We start from the raw sequence: 23,632 nt of genomic DNA, 5'->3' as shown, positions 1-23,632 counted from the left end.
AGGCAGAGGTTCTCAACCTATGGATCTGTAACCCCTTTGAGGGTTAAATGGCCCTTTCACAGAGTTGCATAAGACCATTGGAAAACAGATATTTCCATTATAGCTCATAACAGTAGCAAAATTACAGTTATGAAATAACAACAGAAATAGTTTTATGGTTGGAGTCACCACAACATGAGGGGAGGGGGTCATGGCCTCAGGAAGGTTGAGACCCACTGCCCTAAGCCGTCTCACCTGCCCAGAGTACCTCTGTTGACCCAGGAGTCGATGATGTCAGCTGGCCAGAAATGACCCAAACCTCACGGGATAAGGACACAGTACCTAACACAAGACTGCCCCATCTGAGATGCCACTTCAAAGCCCCAGATTGGGATCTGTGCTTTTTATGAGACAGTTGTTAATAAAGGGTTCCCACAGCCCCTTCCTCAGATTCAAGAATATTCTAGAATGGCTCATAGAATTAAGATATATTTTCTTCTATTGAACTTGGAAGTGGCAAGTCTGGTCTCAAAATGGAGGGCCACCATCCAAAGGAACCAGAACAGTTGAGGAAGCTATTTATTGGTTATCTGAGTTTTGAAACTACAGAAACTACAGAAATTAAGAGACCATTCTGAGACATGGGGCACACTTATTGACTGTGAGGTAATGAGGGATCCCTAAACGTTCCAGGGGCTTTGGCATTGTGAGCTACTCTTGTGTTGAAGAGGTGGATGTTGCAGTGTGTGCTTGGCAACATGAGGTTGATGGGTGTGTGGTGAATTCTTGTATGGCCTAGTGAACACTTACAGGGAAGAAAATTTTGTTGGTGGCTACACTAGTCTATAAGTCTAGAGTACAGAACTTATAGACTGAATGTATACATGCGTGTATACATGCGTGTATGCATGCATGTGTGCATGTGTACATATACATACACATACACATATACATATAGGGAATTTATTAAAATGACTTGCAGGCTGCGTCCAGCTAATCCAACAATGGCTGCCTATGAACAGAAAGTCCAAGAATCCAGTAGCTGCTCAGTCCATGAGGCTGGTCTTCAGTACAGGCTAAAATCCTAAAGAAGTAGGCTCTAGTGCCAATGAAGGAATACACTTGTGTTATGGAGTCTGTGACTCCCTAAGAAAAAACAATGGATTCAATTTAATTATAATTAAAAGATTTATTGATCAGCTGCTAACAGGATGAACAATCTCTGAGCCAAATTTGAGACTGTCATGCGGGAGGGGTATGAGGGAGATTTTAAAGGGGGAAGCCACACGGAAACCTTCAAAATCTATGCAAGCAAGCAAAAACTGTTCCGTTTTGCCAAGTTACGTGCTTAAGGCAACTCAAAAGAATCTCTGGGTATCTGTGTAAGTAAGTTACATTAGCAAAAAAAAAAAAAAAAAAAAAAAAAAAAAGAAAGAAAGAAAGAAAGCAGTTAGTCATGTCATAACAAGTAGTTACAGTTGTACCTTTTGGAGTGGGGGTCACTGAAAACATCTTTCAGGGACTGGAATCAGAGACAAACTGCTTGTGGGTACCAAAATGGCCACCATAACACTTAATAGCAAGCAAGCCAAGAGTGAAAGCTTGCTTATTCCATGGCCTTATGTAATATGTGTGCTTGCATATGTACACGCACATATACATGTATATGCTCCCAGCAGAAGGCATGGCTGAGATTACAACATGTCTCCTCACCTCAAGATCCAGATTAAAGGTGTGGATCTTCCTACTTCAGATTAAGCAGAAATCCCTCACTGGTGTGCCCTCCATTTTGGGATTTGTAGTTCATTCCTGATGTAGTCAGCTTGACAGGCAAGAATGGCCATCACAGTGGTATTAAAGAAATACAGAAAGGCATACTCCGAGGGGCTACTTTGGAAAGTATGGTAAGACTGAAACCATAGACGTTATGGAAGACAGAGAGAGAGAATAGAGTTTGCTTTTGTAACTATTGATGATCACGGCACGGTTGCTAAGCTTGTTATTCAGAGATACCTCACGATTAATGGGCAACTTCATGATTAATTAATGGAAAGGGCCCTTTCTGAACAAGAGTCACAGTCTTCTGCATCACAGAGAGCTTGCGGGGGTGGATTTGGTAACTCTGGGCACCATGGAAGAAACTTTGGAGGTGGTGGAGGCAACTTTAGTTATGGTGGAAACTTTAGTTGAAGAGGAGGCTATGATGGTGGGTGTGGTGATGGTGGGTGTGGTGACGGTGGATATGATGGATTTGGAGGTGACAGTGACAGCTGTGGTGGTCCTGGTTACAGTAGCAGAGGAAGTGATGGTGGTGCTCGACCAGAACATGAAAGCCAAAGAGGTGATGTGGTGGAGGAGGGGATACAGTGGAGGAGGGGGTACAGTGGAGGAGGGGATACAGTGGAGGAGGGGATACAGTGGAGGAGGGGATACAGTGGAGGAGGGGGATACAGTGGAGGAGGGGATACAGTGGAGGAGGGGGTACAGTGGAGGAGGGGGTACAGTGGAGGAGGGGGTACAGTGGAGGAGGGGATACAGTGGAGGAGGGGGTACAGTGGAGGAGGGGGTACAGTGGAGGAGGAGGTACAGTGGAGGAGGGGATACAGTGGAGGAGGGGGATAGAGTGGAGGAGGGGGTACAGTGGAGGAGGGGGTACAGTGGAGAAGGGGGTACAGTGGAGGAGGGGGTACAGTGGAGGAGGGGATACAGTGGAGGAAGGGGTCAGTGGAGGAGGGGATACAGTGGAGGAGGGGGTACAGTGGAGGAGGAGGTACAGTGGAGGAGGGGATACAGTGGAGGAGGGGGTACAGTGGAGGAGGGGGTACAGTGGAGGAGGGGGTACAGTGGAGGAGGGGGTACAGTGGAGGAGGGGGATAGAGTGGAGGAGGGGGTACAGTGGAGGAGGGGGTACAGTGGAGGAGGGGATACAGTGGAGGAAGGGGATAGAGTGGAGGAGGGGGTACAGTGGAGGAGGGGGTACAGTGGAGGAGGGGATACAGTGGAGGAAGGGGTCAGTGGAGGAGGGGATACAGTGGAGGAGGGGGTACAGTGGAGGAGGAGGTACAGTGGAGGAGGGGATACAGTGGAGGAGGAGGTACAGTGGAGGAGGGGATACAGTGGAGGAGGGGGATAGAGTGGAGGAGGGGGTACAGTGGAGGAGGGGGTACAGTGGAGGAGGGGGTACAGTGGAGGAGGGGATACAGTGGAGGAAGGGGTCAGTGGAGGAGGGGATACAGTGGAGGAGGGGGTACAGTGGAGGAGGAGGTACAGTGGAGGAGGGGATACAGTGGAGGAGGGGGATAGAGTGGAGGAGGGGGTACAGTGGAGGAGGGGGTACAGTGGAGGAGGGGGTACAGTGGAGGAGGGGGTACAGTGGAGGAGGGGATACAGTGGAGGAAGGGGTCAGTGGAGGAGGGGATACAGTGGAGGAGGGGGTACAGTGGAGGAGGAGGTACAGTGGAGGAGGAGGTACAGTGGAGGAGGGGGTACAGTGGAGGAGGAGGTACAGTGGAGGAGGGGATACAGTGGAGGAGGGGGATAAAGTGGAGGAGGGGGTACAGTGGAGGAGGGGATACAGTGGAGGAAGGGGTCAGTGGAGGAGGGGATACAGTGGAGGAGGGGGTACAGTGGAGGAGGAGGTACAGTGGAGGAGGGGATACAGTGGAGGAGGGGGATAGAGTGGAGGAGGGGATACAGTGGAGGAGGGGGATACAGTGGAGGAGGGGGTACAGTGGAGGAGGGGATACAGTGGAGGAGGGGGTACAGTGGAGGAGGGGATACAGTGGAGGAGGGGGTACAGTGGAGGAGGAGGTACAGTGGAGGAGGGGATACAGTGGAAGAGGGGATACAGTGGAGGAGGGGGATACAGTGGAGGAGGGGGTACAGTGGAGGAGGGGGATACAGTGGAGGAGGGGGTACAGTGGAGGAGGGGATACAGTGGAGGAGGGGGTACAGTGGAGGAGGAGGTACAGTGGAGGAGGGGATACAGTGGAGGAGGGGATACAGTGGAGGAGGGGGATAGAGTGGAGGAGGGGGTACAGTGGAGGAGGGGGATACAGTGGAGGAGGGGGTACAGTGGAGGAGGGGATACAGTGGAGGAGGGGGTACAGTGGAGGAGGGGGTACAGTGGAGGAGGGGGTACAGTGGAGGAGGGGATACAGTGGAGGAGGGGATACAGTGGAGGAGGGGGATAGAGTGGAGGAGGGGGTACAGTGGAGGAGGGGGATACAGTGGAGGAGGGGGTACAGTGGAGGAGGGGATACAGTGGAGGAGGGGGTACAGTGGAGGAGGGGATACAGTGGAGGAGGGGGTACAGTGGAGGAGGAGGTACAGTGGAGGAGGGGATACAGTGAAAGAGGGGATACAGTGGAGGAGGGGGATACAGTGGAGGAGGGGGTACAGTGGAGGAGGGGGATACAGTGGAGGAGGGGGTACAGTGGAGGAGGGGATACAGTGGAGGAGGGGGTACAGTGGAGGAGGAGGTACAGTGGAGGAGGGGATACAGTGGAGGAGGGGGATAGAGTGGAGGAGGGGATACAGTGGAGGAGGGGGATAGAGTGGAGGAGGGGGTACAGTGGAGGAGGGGGATACAGTGGAGGAGGGGGTACAGTGGAGGAGGGGATACAGTGGAGGAGGGGGTACAGTGGAGGAGGGGGTACAGTGGAGGAGGGGATACAGTGGAGGAGGGGGTACAGTGGAGGAGGGGGATACAGTGGAGGAGGGGGTACAGTGGAGGAGGGGATACAGTGGAGGAGGGGATACAGTGGAGGAGGGGGTACAGTGGAGGAGGGGGGTACAGTGGAGGAGGGGGTACAGTGGAGGAGGGGATACAGTGGAGGAGGGGATACAGTGGAGGAGGAGGTACAGTGGAGGAGGGGATACAGTGGAGGAGGGGGATACAGTGGAGGAGGGGGTACAGTGGAGGAGGGGGATACAGTGGAGGAGGGGGTACAGTGGAGGAGGGGATACAGTGGAGGAGGGGTACAGTGGAGGAGGGGGTACAGTGGAGGAGGGGGTACAGTGGAGGAGGGGATACAGTGGAGGGAGGGGTCAGTGGAGGAGGGGATACAGTGGAGGAGGGGATACAGTGGAGGAGGGGGTACAGTGGAGGAGGGGGTACAGTGGAGGAGGAGGTACAGTGGAGGAGGGGATACAGTGGAGGAGGGGGATAGAGTGGAGGAGGGGGTACAGTGGAGGAGGGGGATACAGTGGAGGAGGGGATACAGTGGAGGAGGGGATACAGTGGAGGAGGGGGTACAGTGGAGGAGGGGATACAGTGGAGGAGGGGGTACAGTGGAGGAGGGGATACAGTGGAGGAGGGGATACAGTGGAGGGGGGGATACAGTGGAGGAGGGGGTACAGTGGAGGAGGGGATACAGTGGAGGAGGGGGTACAGTGGAGGAGGGGATACAGTGGAGGAGGGGGATACAGTGGAGGAGGGGGTACAGTGGAGGAGGGGATACAGTGGAGGAGGGGGATACAGTGGAGGAGGGGATACAGTGGAGGAGGGGGTACAGTGGAGGAGGGGGTACAGTGGAGGAGGAGGTAGAGTGGAGGAGGGGATACAGTGGAGGAGGGGATACAGTGGAGGAGGGGATACAGTGGAGGAGGGGGATAGAGTGGAGGAGGGGGTACAGTGGAGGAGGGGATACAGTGGAGGAGGGGGATAGAGTGGAGGAGGGGGTACAGTGGAGGAGGGGATACAGTGGAGGAGGGGATACAGTGGAGGAGGGGATACAGTGGAGGAGGGGATACAGTGGAGGAGGGGGATAGAGTGGAGGAGGGGGTACAGTGGAGGAGGGGATACAGTGGAGGAGGGGATACAGTGGAGGAGGGGATACAGTGGAGGAGGGGGTACAGTGGAGGAGGGGATACAGTGGAGGAGGGGGTACAGTGGAGGAGGGGATACAGTGGAGGAGGGGATACAGTGGAGGAGGGGGTACAGTGGAGGAGGGGATACAGTGGAGGAGGGGGTACAGTGGAGGAGGGGATACAGTGGAGGAGGGGGTACAGTGGAGGAGGGGGATACAGTGGAGGAGGGGATACAGTGGAGGAGGGGGATACAGTGGAGGAGGGGGTACAGTGGAGGAGGGGGTACAGTGGAGGAGGGGGATACAGTGGAGGAGGGGGTACAGTGATCACAACGAAGGGGGAGGCTTTGGGGGAAGCTACTATGGTTGGGGGCGGGGCTATAATGATTTGGAAATTATAGTGAAGAACAGCAATCAAGTCATGGGCCCGGGAAGCGTGACAGTGTTAGTGCCCGGGTGTTCCCTGTGGTGGTGGCTATGGGTCTGGTGGGAGAAGGGGCGGGTGTGTGCCAACAGAAAAGGGCTCCGGTTTTTAGCAAGAGAGCGGGGGCGGGGGGGGGGAGTTGTCAGGAAAACGTCAGCTCCCTCTGAGACAGCCGTCCCACATGCATCAGAGGAACTGTAAAAACCTGCCACAGAGGAACAGTGATCCACAGTCAGAAAAGCTCCTGCAGCTCAAGCGGGAAACCCTTCTTGTTGAGGACCGTCATAGACGCCCTTCGCACAAGCGTGGCTGTTGATCCCCGCACGGAAGCATCGATTAGATGTTTATTCCTGAAGTCTTTCGTCGGTTGTAGCCTTTAATGGCTGTGAATTGGAAGCCATTAAAGCCCAGGGACAATTACAGTGTGCCTTATGAAGCTGGTCTGTCTATTGGGTATCAGTTTGAAGTCTCCACAACGTGGGGTTTCCAGCCCAGTCAGCCTGAGTTGAAACCCCAACTCTTATCTGCCAGCTGTGCCTCAGTTTACCACTCTGTAAAACGGGTCTGACAGGAATCGTGTCTACACGCAGAGATCTATCTGCCATGAGCTTGGAACCACTGAAAAAAGATACATGGCCATGCGTGGCCCTCAGGTTACATTTCCAGCCGTTCTCCCAGCGTCCTCTTTAGAGAAGCCAGCCCAGTTCACCAAAAAGCAGGATCACTGCTCCTGGGTCGCCCGAATCCAGGCTAGACATGGACCGGCAGCCAGGACTCTGCCTATCCTATGTTCCGTGACTCTCTCTGGGCCCCCTCCTCTGCAGCTCAGCGCTCAGAACCCTGCTTCCCTCCTCCCCCGCCTTCTGGGAAATGCTGGCGGAGCCCAGAGTGCTGGAATTCTTTTGAGGGGCTCCCCTTTCAGCAGACAGGGGTCATGTGACCAAGGAGCTGCTCCATCTTTGGCAGGCCTGATTGGACGGAATCAGCCCGGGATCCTCAGAGGCTGAGGGGAACTAGGCAAGGAGCCATCTCCTCTCACCATGGCCCGTGAAGGAAGCTGGCCAAGACAGACCCAGCCCACCTCTGTGTGCCAATGAAAGAGAACGCGTGTCTCTGAAAACCCAGTGAGCAGATGAGGAGCTCGCTGCTTTCCCCAGCGTCATCTATAACCCATTCTCCATATGAGGAAATAGAAGGTTCACGGACACCTGGTCCCCGGGGCTCAACTCCAGGCCAACCTCCTCCATATCTCAGTTCTAATGTCCCAGACAACGGGTGCTGTCGCCGGCCCTCAGAGCAGCGAGGGAGGCTGCAGAGTCTCAGCTCTCCTACAGGACTCACTGGCTCTTTAGCTCACTCACTGCCCTGGGGAATCGCTCGTCCGAGCACGTGTTCCCGTCTGGACACACAGCTGCCTTCCTCTCTGATGTAGTTTTTCGGTTTTGTTCTATGGAAAAGATTCCTATCGCCTCCTGTGACCAGTGATTATTTCGGTGCTCGTGACAGGAAACCCAGGGCGGTCAGAGGCGTGGGAAGACTGAGTCTTTACCCTTTACCTTCACAAAAGGCCCGTGATCTAACATCCCGTGCGTGTCTACAGTGTGGGGCGGGGCGGTCTCTGATGCTGGACATCTCAGCCTTCCACCCCAGAATGGGGGAGCCTTGAGACAAAAGAGTGAGGAGCTAGGGTTCAGATTGGAGGTCCCGGATTCAAGGGGAAGTTCGGCTAACCAGGAGTGACCTTGGAGAATATGTACCCCCTCTGGGCCTCAAGTTCTCTTCTGAAATGCCACCTAGGAGCCCTTCCCACTCAAACACTTCAGGACTTCATGAAGTTAGAGCCTTAAATTACTATGTCACTAGAAAGAATGTTTCTTTGCTGGGGCTGGGGCTGGGGGATTGGGGAGTTTCACCCTGGCCCAGCCCCAGAGACCCTCTGGCTGATCCAGTTTTAGACCAGCAAAGTCTTGGCAGCTGCAGGCTGACGTATCCAGGTTAGCTGAGGAATTGAAGGACGCTCTGTCTCCTCCTCTGCAAAAAGACAGGGAAGAGGGAAAGCTGGCCATTTTCCCTTTGGCCCCAGGGCTTGTGCCTCTAATAAAACTGCTTGCTGAAGCCTGCTGTTACCAGGGGGAGGGTATGCGGTGTGCCTGGGCAGTTAACCTGTGTCCTGCAGTTGTTAGAATCCCTGACAACTCCCCAGGGGGACACCAGTAGCATCGAGCCTAGCAGCGAGAGAACTCACCTACTTCAGGTCTTCCTTGGAATGCATCCTACACTAGGAGATGGACAGGAGCCTCTCCAGGGCTAGAGAAAGATTTAGCATTCAGCCTTGTAGAGCCCTGGGTTTGAGGCTCAGCTCTGATTGGCTGTGAGCTTGAACCACAGGGAGCATCTTCAGCCTCTGCATCGTTTTCTAGGGCATCTCAGCCTCCAAGGGTGTGAGGATGTAGCAGAGATGCAGGATTGTGACCTTTTTGCCTCTATTCTGCAAAGATATCTGCTTCGGAGCAAAGGGAAGTGCATATCATGTGAGCTAGCCCAGGATAGCAGCGCTGTAGGCCTCCCTAGCCTGTGGTAGGTCAGGAGGAAACCAAAGGATCCACGTGGCAATTATAACAGATGTCTGGGTCAGGAGGGAGAGATCACGCTGCCCGAGCAGTGGGAAATCATAACACTCTCAGGCTGGAGTTTGGCTTGAGAAACGCCAGCTGGAGATTCAGATCATAGGATTTATTGCAAGGAATTGGCTGATGGGCCTGGGGAGAGTGGCTGTGTTCCCTGAAACCTAGGGAAGGTCTTTAGGGAAGGGTCAACCCCGTGTTGGACTTGGACTGAAGCTGCCAGCCCTAAGGAGTGTTTCTTCATCTTCTGGGAACCTGGGGTCTGAGCTAAATGTCCTCCTTCTGGTGAGGTCAAGTTCGGGCCGTTACCTAAGGCGCAGGCGTATCCTTCAACACTGGGACACATCGCTGCCATCTACAAATGTATTGCATCACATCCATAGGAATCCTGAGTGATCCGGAGCAAGCACAGAAGCCATACGTTGGACGCCTAATGGATGCCTTCCATTGTAGGAAGTTGGAGGTTATAGATTTTACATAAAGCCACCGCTGTAATACCTAGGCCATCATTAGGGGACAGAGGACATAACAGGGAAGAGTGGCCTAGTCAGGTTGTCACACAGGGAAGAAGAGCTGTGGGAGAGGCTAGGGGCAACAACTGGATGGCAGGCAGAGGGGTGTGGCCAGGAGGCGGCAAGCAGAGGGGTGTGGCCAGGAGGTGGCAAGCAGGGGGGTGTGGCCAGGAGGCCACAGGCAGAGGGGTGTGGCTTCAGGCAGAGCTAGGAGTGTGGAAAATGGGGAAGCCAGGACTGAATTAAGAGTCTCAAGCACTACAGAACACTTTAAACAAAAGGCGACTGAAACAAAGGAACGGCTTTAAAAGCACTGTGTTTTAAGGTCATTATGACGCCTATGAGCAGCTCAACAGCAGTTCCTGAGAGGGCTAATGGTGTAGACAGGATTTTTATGTCAAGGGACATTAGTTGTAAGATTACAGTGCAAATCTATTAAAATCGTGAAGTTCAGTGTGGGAGGGAAAGAAACATTCTAAACAGGATCAGCTAGCCGTGGTGAACAAGAAAAGATAAAGAGTTACATCAGCCCCGCCCTCCCCCCTTTCCTGGGTCTGAGGCAAGCAGTCAGGCAAGCTCACCTTGCAGAAAGCAAACTGGGAGAGGGGCTCCGCCTCTCAACACTCCCTCTGTCCTTTAGCAATAGTTCCAGAACATTCCAAAACCAGAAAGTGTCCAGATGCTGGGAGGGCCCACACGCACGTGTCTAGCATTGGATCCGGCTTCTGATTCGACTTTGTAGGAGTTCTGAGAATGAAGGACCTGCTGTCCACCCCCACCCTCAACCCCACCACCGCAGGTGGCTCTGGCCTTCTTCCTTTAAGGGCAAAGGTTCCCTGGAAACTCATGCTCAGGGCTGCACTTTGCGCAGGGACTGCTGCAGGTTGCGAGGTCCCCTCCCCCTCCTCCAGCCCCTTCTGCGCCTCAGCCAGAGGTTTATAAATACCATCCTGATGCAATACCCACGCAAAGCTGGCTTTCGGGGAAATTTATATCCTGGGAGGAGTCAGGGGAGCAATTCAGCCTGGTCCCTTCTGGCTCTGGGCTGGCGGTGTGATGGGGCTTGATTACCGATCCGATGCCGTTATTCACAGGCCTGGGGCACGACAGACAGAGAGCAGGAGCTCAAGGAGACAGGGGCCTCCCCTGAGAAGAGTGTGTGGCCTGGGGTGGACACACATGTACACTTTGTGTACACGGAGAGACGCACACAGGTACACATGCACACACGGTTTTTACGGAGATGTTGAAATATAGGAGAGCCGCCCTTCAGAACACAGACAGAACATGGTCTCAACGGTTCTCCAGGATCGTCAGGCTGCCTGTGAAATCAGTGTCCATCCAGATAGGAAATCAGGGCCAAGCATGAGCTGTGAAGTGGAGGGCCGGCTGAGAGGAAGGGCCTCTCCCTCTATCCTGACCCATCCTAGTCCTGTGGCTGAAGCAGGGCGCCCCCTGCTGGTGCAGAGAAAGCAGATTACTGGCCAAGAGCAAGCAAGCACAGTGACTCAACCTCCCTTGGAGGGAAAGGCTGTCCTGCTGATTTTCAGGATAACAGCCCCATGGAGGATTTTGTCTGTGTTGGTCAGGAGTCACCAGAGGAACAGAACAAACAGAACATAAGTATATTAAAAGGAAGTTTCTCAGAGCGCTTATGTTACATGATCTCGGTAGTCCAGCGATGCCTGTTTCTTTATTCTGAAGGGGCTGAGAACCTTAAGGTCCGTTCTCCAGCAGTCCCAATCTGGTGCTAGAGGCCTGGAGAATTCCCAGGGACATCTCTGGCTCTCAGTCCACCTCGGACACCCCCCCAAAAGCTGGGTAGTGCCGGCAGTGACAGCCTGCAGCAGCAACAGAGTAGATGAACTTGTCAACAAGAGTGAATGAAGTGAGCAGGCAAAAAGCACAGCTTTCCTCTTCCACCTCCCAGTCCCCCATCCCCTGCCTTATCTGGGCCGCCTCCCTAGATGCTTCCCACATTGAGCGTGCAAGAGAATTGGAGTGTTAGATGCCCCAGCATCCAGCATCTGCAGGAGTCGACTCGGGTCCATCCCATCCCTGAGAATCGGCATCTGTGGAGCCCGCCCTCCTCCTGCTTCCCCCGCCCCCCAACACATGCAGCACAACATGCCACTATCCTCATCACCAAGTGTTTCCCCTCGTTCTTTTTAAACATTCTTCTTGTATCTGAACTTGTTCTCCCAAACTATTTGTCAGGACTCCAGTGGGAGCCTGAAGGTACATTTGGGTTGGGTGGCATGAGAGAGGTTGACAAGCCAGTTCACATCAGAGTGCAGAGAGCATGTGGGGTTCTGAGATGGCCCGCATACACTCCCTGCTCTTCCCCTTTAGACAGTGGGCTCTTAGTGAAAGCTGGAAACTCTAGACCGACCCTAAGGACCCCCAAGTCAGTCCCCTAAGGACTCCCAACATCCCCAACTGTACCTCTGGCCAGACCCACTGGGAAGCCAGATGGTAGAATCCTAGGAGCGGTTCCAGGGGGCCTGGCAAACCCAAAGCAGTGGCGAACAGGGGGTGGTCTGGAGCAGGGCCCAGGAGAACCCACACTGGAGTTCCAGCTAGGAAGTTTCCAGATATACAGAAGCAGGGGGTAGCCTGTAGTTGCCAAATCCCCTGGGCAGTAAAGCACTTGCTACCTATGTGTCAGGCAAGAGAGAACACATGTGTTGCTTTTATCTTAAAAGCAGGGTTGACAGGCCCATACCAGTCACTGAGGGCATTGGACACCTTTCCAGAGTCACCAAGACCAAGGACCCAAGGTCTGCAGGAGCTGTCACTGTCCGGATTTGACTACACAGAGCCACAGACTAGCCAGTCCCAGGGCAGAAGAGGCATCTCTGCCCTTCTGAATAACTGGCATGTGACTAACACAACCTCACCCGCCCTGCTCTCCAGTAATTCTTAACATATGCTCAACTTAGTGCCTCTGATGCAGAGTCTCAGACACCCAGTTGGATTTCCCCCTGAGGAGTCTGGAAGGGTCTCTGAGAGGCTGACTGTAGGGGATTCTCTTTCCCAATCTCCCTTTTTTGGAGAATCAGAAAGACTTAGTTCTGAGTTCCTAGTCCTAGCCCTGGCTTTGGAAGGTTCCAGTAAACATCTTCCAGTGTCATCTGGGTGCCTTCGAATACATTCCCACCCACTCACTCCACCCTCCACTACTGTCTGCACTGGTACACACATATACACACACACATACATACACACACACATATGTACACAAACACATATACACACATACTTACACATACACACATAAACAAACACACACACTCACACAGACATACACACACAAACACACATACACACAAACACACACACATACACACATATACTCACACACATAAACACACATACACATATACTCACTCACACCCATACACACACTTGCATACACATACACTCGCACACATACACTCACACACACACATACTCACACATGCATGTGCACACACAGGTGAACTGGGAGAGCCTGACTTCTAAAACTAGGTGCTTCTGCTGTGTCCAGAGTCTTAGCTTAGGAGTACCAGCTGCTGAGTGCAACATCAGCAGTACACCCACATATTCACCCAAAAATAGATACGTGTACCCCAGTTTTCTACACAACTCCCAGGCAGGGCTGTCATGCCACACGGAGTCCTGGACAGTGTGAAGGCTAGATACACTAAAACACCTGACAGAAACACCTGGGCGGAGGCGAGTTTGGGGGGGGACTCAGTTTCAGTCTGTCTAGGGAAGGCTTGGCAGAGGCAGGGGCATGCAGTGGGAGCATATGACAAGACAGGAAGCAGAAAGTCACTCAGAACCAGGGATGTGTATGACCTTCAAGAAGCCTGCCCCTAGTGACCCACCCCCTAAAGGTTCACAGCATGCCAAAGTAGCTCCACCCCTTGGGACCAAACGTCCCAAACTCAAATGAGCCTGTGGAGGGCAGTTCAGACTGAACCTGTGATAGCACCTGTTAAAAGAACCACCACGGATTGCCGTCTCTATCAGGTGAGGGCGGGCACAAGATAAGACAAGAGCCTGTGATTGGACAATGGACAAGGAAGGCAGACTGAGAATTTTAGAGATGAGTACAGAGAGACAGAGACGGAGAAGAGAAGGAGGAGGAGATAAGATGGAGCCTGGAGGAGAGAAAGAGGAGCCGGGACCACACAGTCCTGGGAGCCATAAGGATTGAGGATTTCTTAGAACCATGATTAAATAATAAGTGGGGTGTGTTTGCCCCATCTGGGTGTGTAGCTTGTGTTTATATCAACTGAGTTTTGAGTTCATTGTGCAGGCATTTTGTGGGTTGGGAATTTACTAAGATAAATCTGACTGATAAATTACAAGCCTCGAGAGTTTTGATTTTACCTGGTTATGGGGATTTGTAACAGCTAGACGGACCAGCACTGTATGGGGCTAGCCGTGGAGGCGGGGAGACAGAGAATTGCAAGGAGCGGATGTTGGATCCCCTGGAACTGGAGTGACAGACAGTTGTGAGCTCCCATGTGGGTGCTGGGATTTGAACCCATGCCCTCCGTAAGAGCATCCAGTGCTCTTAACCCCTGAGCCATCTCTCCAGCCCAGATATGTGTGTTTTGCTCGGTCATAGCTAACGACATTCTCTGCTCTGTTTCCCCAGCAGGATCCTCGCTTGTCTTCGTCCTACATACAAATGCCCTGTTCTTGGAAGCGTGCCGTGCTCCTGTCCGTGCATGAGCTCACGCATGAGCCTGTGCCCACCACGCCCTCTTTTGGGTGAGTCAGGGGATCTTCTGATCACTATCGGGGTTGCTCTAGGACTCCGGGACGGCAGTGTCCTGTTGTGGATCTTAGTTGAAGGGGGCGTTTCATGTTAGGCCTGAAGGCCAAAGCTTTCACGTTAGTTCCCACCTGTCAGCAGCAGCAGAAGTGGCTTTTGTGGGACCGGGGGAAAGGCACGGGGACACTTCATGGCCTGTGAGCCGTCCAAGTCATTGTGAAGACAGGGTCACCATGGAACTGACATCTGCTGGAAGACTGAAGATGAAGGGAAGCCTTGGGGAAACTGAGTCAGAGCAGAGCCAGGAGATAGGGCCTCCGTCCTGAGGGACAAATGCTGGCAGCACAGCAGAGGGGCCTGACCAGTCCTCAACATCCTGTGGCAGGGGCAGCAGAGATGTACACCCCAGCAGGCCACCGGGCACTGTCCCCAAGGCTCTCAGTGCTCGCTGGCCAGGCAGCTTCCTGCCACCCCTGGGCTTTCTCAGAGCGCTGGCCCTCAGAATGAGTAATTCCAAATGGCGCCGATGGTATGCGTGGGTCTCCAGTGAGCAAACAGCTCCCCGCAAGCTGCTGTCAAGAACACGAGTTCTCTATGTTCGCAGACATAGGGCCAAGGGTTGGAATGGGGACTTCTGGAAGATTCCAAAAGAAGAGCCTATTCCATAGGTCGCAGCGTAGGGCGGCCTGCCGGCAGCTCGTCTTTGCCGCACCATGCCAAGCTCAATTGGAAGAGACCAGGCCACGGGAGCAGAAACAACCCAGGCTGCACTGGGGTTGGTGACTCCGCTTACACCCTAGGGTGTCCCGCTTCCCATAGCCCACTCCGTGAGGCCAGAAAGATGCTGCAATGCATTTAATGACCTCACCTCAGAAGTCACATGTCACTACTGCCACTAAGTTCACTAAGTCCAGCCACATCCGCGGGGAGAAGAGTTAGACCAGAAGGAATTGTGTCAGAGAATGTTTTTACAGCAAGGCATTTTTCCAGAGCACACATCTTGCCCCCCCCCCCAGCCCCTCTGTAACATCCTCGGGGCAACAGTGGAGACCCTCTCTTCTTCCCTGTTCAGTTTCATCTCTTGAATCTCCCTCCACACACATCCCTATTATACCTGGGGCCAACTTCCAAACTTGAATCTCACTTCATGACCCCAAAATGGACTTGAGATGGGTCACTGCTCCCGCCTTGACTGCTTTGCTCTCCCCCATCCGGGGGCCTTTTAAAATCTCCTTTGGGACCAGCTCCAGGACTCCTGGTGATGGTGATGGTGATGGTGATGGAGGTGAGGGTGGTGATGATAGTGATGGTGGCGATAGTGATGGTGGTGATGATGGTGATGGTGATGGAGGGGGGAAGCGGGGTCTGTGCCCTCCTGAAATCACCACCTGCCCAGAACTCATCACAAAGGTACCCATGGCTGTTAAGAGAAAAAACAAGCTTCTTATCCACACAGGAGCTATGGGGCTCCAGATGCCTCAGGATCCAAACTGTGTCACCCATAAGTCACAGGCCTCAGCCTGGCTCTAAGGTAGCTCCAGCCCAGAAGACATTCTAGGGCTCTTCCTGACAAGTCCTAGGATGTTGAGCAGAGCCTTCTCACATATACTGCCTAGTGCCTCCTTTCCCCAGCCCTGCAGTGGAAGGGTCCTCCCATCCCCCACTCCGTGGGTAACTAATCACACATGCCCAGGGTATGCTTCAGGCTTTGTAATGCATCTTCATAATCATGCTTTGATATCATTCCCATTTTACTGGTTAGGGGTCCAGAAACATTAAACAACTGTCCAAGGCCATAGAGTGAGCAGGACTTGTCCCCAGGAGGACTGGTCCAAAGCCTCTCCGTTCCTCCTCCCACACAACCTCCGCTCACCTTCTGTGCTTTGCTGCCAGTGGGCAGGGACACAGGGATCTCCTGCTGCCAAAAGACACAGACCATCATGGATGTGGCTGTGTTCTGGGGGCCAGGCTGCAGTCTCTCCACCTGGCATGACATCGTTGATCTGGTCTAATTCATGACTCACCCATGATCCCGCTCTCAGGAGCTGAAGGGTCACAGCCCGACAAGGAAGAGGTGTGAGAAGGCAGCAGGCACATCTCATAGTGGAGGCTTCACGAGGGTGGATGTGGGCGTGGCACTCACGGTCAATAGAGTAGCCAGACCTTACAGAGCTCAGACCAAGAAATATCACGTCCCTTTGGTCCCATGAGCAGGGGCCCCTCAAAGGGCTGGAGAGTCAAATCTCCCCTAGTGCTGTGACAGTGAGACTGGAATCTCACGACTTCCCACACCCCCCACCCCTCTGCCTCAGGGAGCCATCGGCTGAGCGAAGGACTTTCTGGTCCACCTGCCCTGTGCTCCTCCCTGGTCCTCCACCTCCTCCTTCTCCCGTTCCATCTTCTCCTCCTCTCCCCGTCCTTGTGGCCCTGAGGATACAACTGTCTCTTCTCTACTTTCTTTCAGCATTGACATGTTCAACGTCACCACCCAAGTCCTCGGGTCTGCTCTTAACAGGACCCTTCCAGAGGACAACTGCCCAGACACCGAGTGGTGGAGCTGGCTCAACGCCACCCAGGCTCCCTTCCTCTGGGTCCTCTTCCTGCTGGCTGCCCTGGAGAACATCTTCGTCCTCAGTGTGTTCTGCCTGCACAAGAACAACTGCACGGTGGCCGAGATCTACCTGGGCAACCTGGCAGCTGCGGACCTCATCCTGGCCTGTGGGTTGCCCTTCTGGGCCATCACCATTGCCAATAACTTCGACTGGGTCTTTGGAGAGGTATTGTGCCGCGTGGTGAACACCATGATCTACATGAACCTCTACAGTAGCATCTGCTTCCTGATGCTCGTGAGTATCGACCGCTACCTGGCGCTGGTGAAGACCATGTCCATGGGCCGGATGCGCGGGGTGCGCTGGGCCAAACTCTACAGCCTGGTGATCTGGGGCTGCACGCTGCTCCTGAGTTCACCCATGTTGGTGTTCAGGACCATGATGGACTACAGCGAAGAGGGCTACAACGTCACCGCCTGCGTCATCGCCTACCCGTCCCGTTCCTGGGAGGTGTTCACCAACGTGTTGCTGAACCTGGTGGGTTTCCTCCTGCCCCTGAGCGTCATCACCTTCTGCACGGTGCGGATCATGCAGGTGCTGAGGAACAATGAGATGAAGAAATTCAAGGAGGTCCAGACCGAGAGGAAGGCCACCGTGCTGGTGCTGGCCGTCCTGGGACTCTTCGTGCTGTGTTGGGTGCCTTTCCAGATCAGCACCTTCCTGGACACGCTGCTGCGTCTCGGCGTGCTGTCGGGATGCTGGGACGAGCACATCGTAGATGTCATCACACAGATCAGTTCCTACGTGGCCTACAGCAACAGCTGCCTCAACCCGCTGGTGTATGTGATCGTGGGCAAGCGCTTCCGGAAGAAGTCCCGAGAGGTGTACCGGGCGCTCTGCCGGAAGGGAGGCTGCATGGGAGAAGCCACCCAGATGGAGAACTCCATGGGGACTCTGAGGACCTCCATCTCGGTAGAACGGCAGATCCACAAGCTGCAGGATTGGGCAGGGAAGAAGCAGTGAGCAGAGACCACCAGGCAGGACTACCGCCAAGTGTGTGAGGACTGGTGGGACCCGAGTTCCTCAGCCTGGCTTCGGGAAGGAGCTTGAAGCACCCTAGGCAGCCCCGGGGAATCAGGCAGGCGACTCCAGCCCTGTCTCATGGCACAAGCACGCTGTGAGGACTGGGTACCCTGGTGCACAGCAGGACTATTCTTACTGGCTGGTGCTCTAATTCCCGTGACTGAAGGGGTCATGGGGCATGGGTGGGAGTGACAGAGCGTCCTTCCCTTTGGGGGAAGGACAGCTCTCCTGCCAGCTTTGGCCCTGTGGCTACATGCACAGTAGACATGGCTGCCACCTTTCCCAGTTTTTTCGAGGGTATAAGATTTATTGGCCTTCTGGAGGTTAAAATCTGCAATCTCAGGAAAGAGCCCAGAGACTGGGATTTTGTGTCTCCTCTCACCCATGGACAAGGTGAACAACACAAAAGAAGAGCCCCAAAGCATTAATGGAGCACTTGCTGAATACACGGCATTGGAAACTGTGGGCAAGAGGGAAGAACTGCATGTGTAATGTCTTATGGGAGCTCTGATGTTAGCGGAGAATGCCGAGGACGCAGTCCCTAGAGGGCTGCTGATGGTGTGTCAAAGCAAGGAACTATGGGAGACGGGAGAGTACAGGGCCTGGGCGAGCCAGTAGCCCTGAGCATGGTAGTAGTCTGATCCCTGCCTCTGCCTCTTCTGCTGTAATGTGAGGGTGTCCTGTGCTTTGAAAAAGTGGAGTGTTACATGGCTGTGAGGCTTTAGGATACACACATCACATGCAGACGCATCAGAACACGCATCACACGGAGACACTTGGCACAGAGAAAGCCACTCGGGCTGAAGAGCTACTCTGTGGGAACACTCAGTGTTGGAGGGCCCAGGACCTGCCTGCAGGTATCTGAGGCCCTCACTCCCTCCTGCCTTCCTCTCCTGGTATCCCACCCCTGTGCATGTACAACAAAGCATTTCGTACACAGAAAGGGCCAGAGACAGCAAGTGTTGTTTTTTGCAATGACACAAGGAAAAAGAATTCTGATGGCACCTGCCCAGGGAAGCCACACCTCACAGCCTGGCTGCAAATTGGTAGCTGTCCGGGAGAGTCTATGCTGCTTCACAGGGTCCCTGTCTCAGTGACCAAGGGCTGCTAATTAGTGGTTTATGTAAGAGTGGCTCACAAAGCCGGGACTATCAAAGAGCAGCTGGCCCATCCAAGGTGACTTAACCAACTCCCTACAGGGCCGCAGAGTGCCTCCTGAGTGGGTGGGCAGAGCTGTGAGTGGGTGGGCGGAGCTGCCTGGGCCCGGGGAACTCAGGCATGAGAACCACTCCCACCTGCATATTGAGCAGGTCGTCCACTAGAGATGGAGGATAGCCTCCTGAATGGCTTCGGGGCCAGTGGGATCCCCACGAGAACTTACTCCAGGGGCCTTGGGTGAGCTCAGCTATCAGTGGAGACAGTGCCCCAGCAACTCTGCCAGAGACTCGGATGATGGACACCATACTTGTAGTTCTGGAATCTTCCATGGGAGTTAATTTTACTTCGTGTCCATATCGGTTCCTTTTCTAGGACCTGTGAGGCCACTTAAGGGAGAGGGAAGGGTTATTTTGTTTCTCAGTGTCAAAAAAAGGCTGTGTAGCAGGGACTGTATGGTGAACAGAGCACCTGACAGAAGCATCGTATTTCAGAGGGGACCAGTAAACGTAGACGTGGCTGGAACCAGGGCGGCGTATGACGGTCAAAGGTCCGACCCTTGTGACCTTTCACCTATGAGGGGCATCCTACATCCTAAAGGTTCCATCACTTTCCAAAATAAGGCCAGCAGTCAGGAATGAAGGGAGGTGCATTTCAGACTCAACTGTAACAATGTCACTCCGGACTGGCAGTCCCCTGTGGCTAACACTACATCAAGACCCAGGGGACATATGAGGCAAATATCAAACAGCCGCTAACACCAAGCCGCTTAGAAGCTGACCACTCAATAGCCTGGGGCTACAGAGACTCAGGAAATGAGCAGAGTTCACTGGTGTTTCCACAGGCTGGAGCCAAGGGAGAACCTATGTGGCAAAAGGCCCATGAATCCCCACCAACCAGACTTTGAATTTCAGTAACAGATAAGACCCTGGGAAGTTCTTTTTCCACCCCATCTTCCCAGACACTAGTCCAACAAGCACACAGAACACTTGTAGCCCAAAGAAGGAAGCAGATAGCATACAGCTAGAGTGCTAGGACTCAGGGCTAGACTGGACCCAACCACACCCCGCTGTGAAGGAGAAGCAGGGTCCCCTCCTCAGAAGAGGAGCTGGTGGTGAGGAACGTGGCTGGCCACAGCCCGGGCCCCTCAGAGTGGCTGAAGGATCTGGAACTGGGCCACTGCAGGGTCTGCAACTAGGTCTGTGGGAGAGAAACCCCCTTGTACCTTGTGTCGACACCCTGATGAGAAATTGTGTCCAGTGAAAGATGCAGAGAGCTCTGTACCGTGCAGTGGAAGTGGCTGGGGTGCCGAGTGGGGAGGAGCTCTGTGTAAGCGCACACCTCTTCTGTGCACTGGAATAAACAGATGGATTTTGCACAGTGTTTCTCTGTGTCAAATTTCCTGAACCTCTGAGCTCTGACTCTGGGACAATGGCTTTGGTCATCGAAAGCCTTGGGAGATGAGGGACACAGTCAGTTCCCAAGGCTTCTGTCATGGAAAAGACCAATGGTCTCCAGCTTTTCCAATTTGCATCCCTTATGAGTTAGGCGACGGCGTGGACTGGGGGAGTGGTGGTTGGGGGCAACACACAATGCAGGACACTCAATTTGCATACTTATTAATATGCATTAGATAAGTGTGAATATATATATTTGGTTTTTGAGACAGGGTTTCTCTGTGTAGCCCTGGCTGTCCTGGAACTCACTGTGTAGACCAGGCTGGCCTCTAACTCAGAAATTCTACTGCCTCTGCCCCCCGAGTGCCAGGATTAAAGGCATGTGCCAACACTGCCCAGCTCAGAAAATGTATTTTGGGTATTTTCCCCCCATACCACTTTCTTTACTCCATAGACAGACAGCTCACTACCAAGCCTCTTTCCGATGTTCATATCATAGTGTCACAGATCTCACGTCTGTACAACACCTCCATTTGACCTTCACTTCAAATCAAGAGCATCCTGTATGATAAGGGGATGAAAAGCCAGTGCCCGTGTCTTCCCAGCGATCTCTGGGATCTCTCTGCATCACATTCCGGTCCCACGTCCACTCTCCATGTTTCCATCCTTCCATCAAATAAGACTTCATTCTGCGAATCCACAACAGCACTGCTTAGTTGCACACCTGTCTGTCCAGTCCAGATGCCTGGGACTCGGTGTTCACGGGACCCCAGCCCGTTCATCCCTCAGTGCAGAAGCATTCCTTTCGGATCCTGTCCCTTCCTGTCCCCTGGGTCTCACGCCCAACCATCCCGGCTTACTGCTTCTCGCACCACTGTCAGATGTCTCCGTGTTCTCATCCTTCACTCTCCGCAACAGCATTTCTCCAGACGACAGTCCCAGGAGGCTGTGATGATGGGGAGCAACTCTCAGGGGCTCAGGTTTCAGAGCCAGGGAGATGAGGAGTCCCGTTCTAGCTCTGCCCTGGGCTCCCATCTGACTCTTATCCATGTTACATCAACTGTAAAATGGGCTCAGCAATGGCACGATCAAGTCAGAAAACTGGCAACAGGTTCACGTAGGAGACTGTTTAGGATGGTGTCTGGTATACACTTGAAATCAGTCTGTGAGGTCTGTATCTGTAATGGTGAGTGTCACTTTTAATGGTGAGTGTCATTTGTAATGGTGAGTGTCATCCATGATGCTGTATGACATCTGTGATGGTGAGTGTCATCCGTGATGGTGAGTGTCATCCGTGATAGTGAGTGTCATCTGTGATGGTGAGTGTCATCCGTGATGGTGAGTGTCATCCGTGATGGTGAGTGTCATCTGTGATGGTGAGTGTCATCTGTAATGGTGAGTGTCACTTGTAATGGTGAGTGTCATTCGTGATGGTGAGTGTCATCCATGATGCTGTATGACATCTGTGATGGTGAGTGTCATCTGTGATGGTGAGTGTCATCTGTGATGGTGAGTGTCATCCGTGATGGTGAGTGTCATCCGTGATGGTGAGTGTCATCCGTGATGGTGAGTGTCATCCGTGATGGTGAGTGTCATCTGTGATGGTGAGTGTCATCCGTGATGGTGAGTGTCATCCGTGATGGTGAGTGTCATCCGTGATGGTGTCATCCGTGATGGTGAGTGTCATCCGTGATGGTGAGTGTCATCTGTGATGGTGAGTGTCATCTGTGATGGTGAGTGTCATCTGTGATGTTGTATGACATCTATGATGGTGAGTGTCATCCGTGATGGTGAGTGTCATCCGTGATGGTGAGTGCCATCCGTGATGGTGAGTGCCATCCGTGATGGTGAGTGCCATCCGTGATGGTGAGTGTCATCTGTGATGGTGAGTGTCATCTGTGATGGTGAGTGTCATCTGTGATGGTGAGTGTCATCTATGATGGTGAGTGTCATCCGTGATGGTGAATGTCATCCGTGATGGTGAATGTCATCCGTGATGGTGAGTGTCATCCGTGATGGTGAGTGTCATCCGTGATGGTGAGTGTCATCTGTGATGGTGAGTGTCATCCGTGATCCGTGATGGTGAGTGTCATCTGTGATGGTGAGTGTCATCCATGATGGTGAGTGTCATCCGTGATGGTGAGTGTCATCCGTGATGGTGAGTGTCATCCGTGATGGTGAGTGTCATCCGTGATGGTGAGTGTCATCCGTGATGGTGAGTGTCATCCCTGATGGTGAGTGTCATCCGTGATGGTGAGTGTCATCCGTGATGGTGAGTGTCATCCATGATGGTGAGTGTCATCCGTGATGGTGAGTGTCATCCGTGATGGTGAGTGTCATCCATGATGGTGAGTGTCATCCGTGATGGTGAGTGTCATCCGTGATGGTGAGTGTCATCCATGATGGTGAATGTCATCCGTGATGGTGAGTGTCATCCATGATGGTGAATGTCATCCGAGATGGTGAGTGTCATCCGAGATGGTGAGTGTCATCCGTGATGGTGAGTGTCATCCGTGATGGTGAGTGTCATCCGTGATGGTGAGTGTCATCTGTGATGGTGTATGCCATCTGTGATGGTGAGTGTCATCTGTGATGGTGAGTATCGTCTGTGATGGTGAGTGCCATCTGTGATGGTGAGTGTCATCTGTGATGGTGAGTGTCATCCGTGATAGTGAGTGTCATCCGTGATGGTGAGTGTCATCTGTGATGGTGAGTGTCATCTGTGATGGTGAGTGTCATCCATGATGGTGAGTGTCATCCGTGATGGTGAGTGTCACCTGTGATGGTGAGTGTCATCCGTGATGGTGAGTGTCATCCGTGATGGTGAGTGTCATCTGTGATGGTGAGTATCATCTGTGATGGTGAGTGTCATCCGTGATGGTGAGTGTCATCTGTGGTGGTGAGTGTCATCTGTGATGGTGAGTGTCATCCGTGATGGTGAGTGTCATCCGTGATGGTGAGTGTCATCTGTGGTGGTGAGTGTCATCTGTGATGGTGTATGCCATCTGTGATGGTGATGGTGGTGATGGCAGTGATGGCAGAAATGATGCTGCTTCACAGGGTTCCTGTCTCAGTGACCAAGGGATGCCAATTAGTGGTTTATTTGATAGTAGCTCACAAAGCAGGGACTGCTACCCAAGAGCGTGATGGTTGGTGCAGAAGTTGTTGGTGAGAGTGGTGAATATGGTGGGGATGTGGATGTGGAAGGGGACACTCTTCACAAGGGAACCTTTGATATTCCCCAACCCTCTTGTAATAAAGGCTTATTTACTTATTAAGTGAGTAAACTGTAGCTGTCTTCAGACACTCCAGAAGGGGGCATCAGATC

At 53.2% G+C, this 23,632-nt stretch overlaps 1 protein-coding gene across 2 annotated transcripts in view; it reads left to right on the top strand.

Moving 5' to 3' along the window:
* Window positions 1-20,272, top strand: part of Bdkrb2 (bradykinin receptor B2) — a 33,619-nt gene extending 13,347 nt beyond the window's left edge. The window contains exons 2-3 of one of the 2 annotated variants that reach the window (XM_052185140.1): window positions 14,004-14,116; window positions 16,585-20,272. In XM_052185140.1, coding sequence (XP_052041100.1) covers window positions 14,034-14,116; window positions 16,585-17,692 — 1,191 coding nt within the window. In that variant the 5' untranslated portion in view covers window positions 14,004-14,033 and the 3' untranslated portion in view covers window positions 17,693-20,272. Of the gene's footprint in view, window positions 1-14,000; window positions 14,117-16,584 lie in introns of both variants that reach the window. The other variant, XM_052185139.1, reaches the window with a different exon arrangement.
* The last annotated feature ends 3,360 nt before the right edge of the window (window positions 20,273-23,632 follow it).

The sequence above is a fragment of the Apodemus sylvaticus genome, chromosome 6 (genome assembly GCF_947179515.1).
Source record: "Apodemus sylvaticus chromosome 6, mApoSyl1.1, whole genome shotgun sequence".
NCBI lineage: Eukaryota > Metazoa > Chordata > Mammalia > Rodentia > Muridae > Apodemus > Apodemus sylvaticus.
The sequence above is the reverse complement of the archived record's forward strand: the minus strand, read 5'-3'. Positions and strand labels throughout refer to the sequence as shown.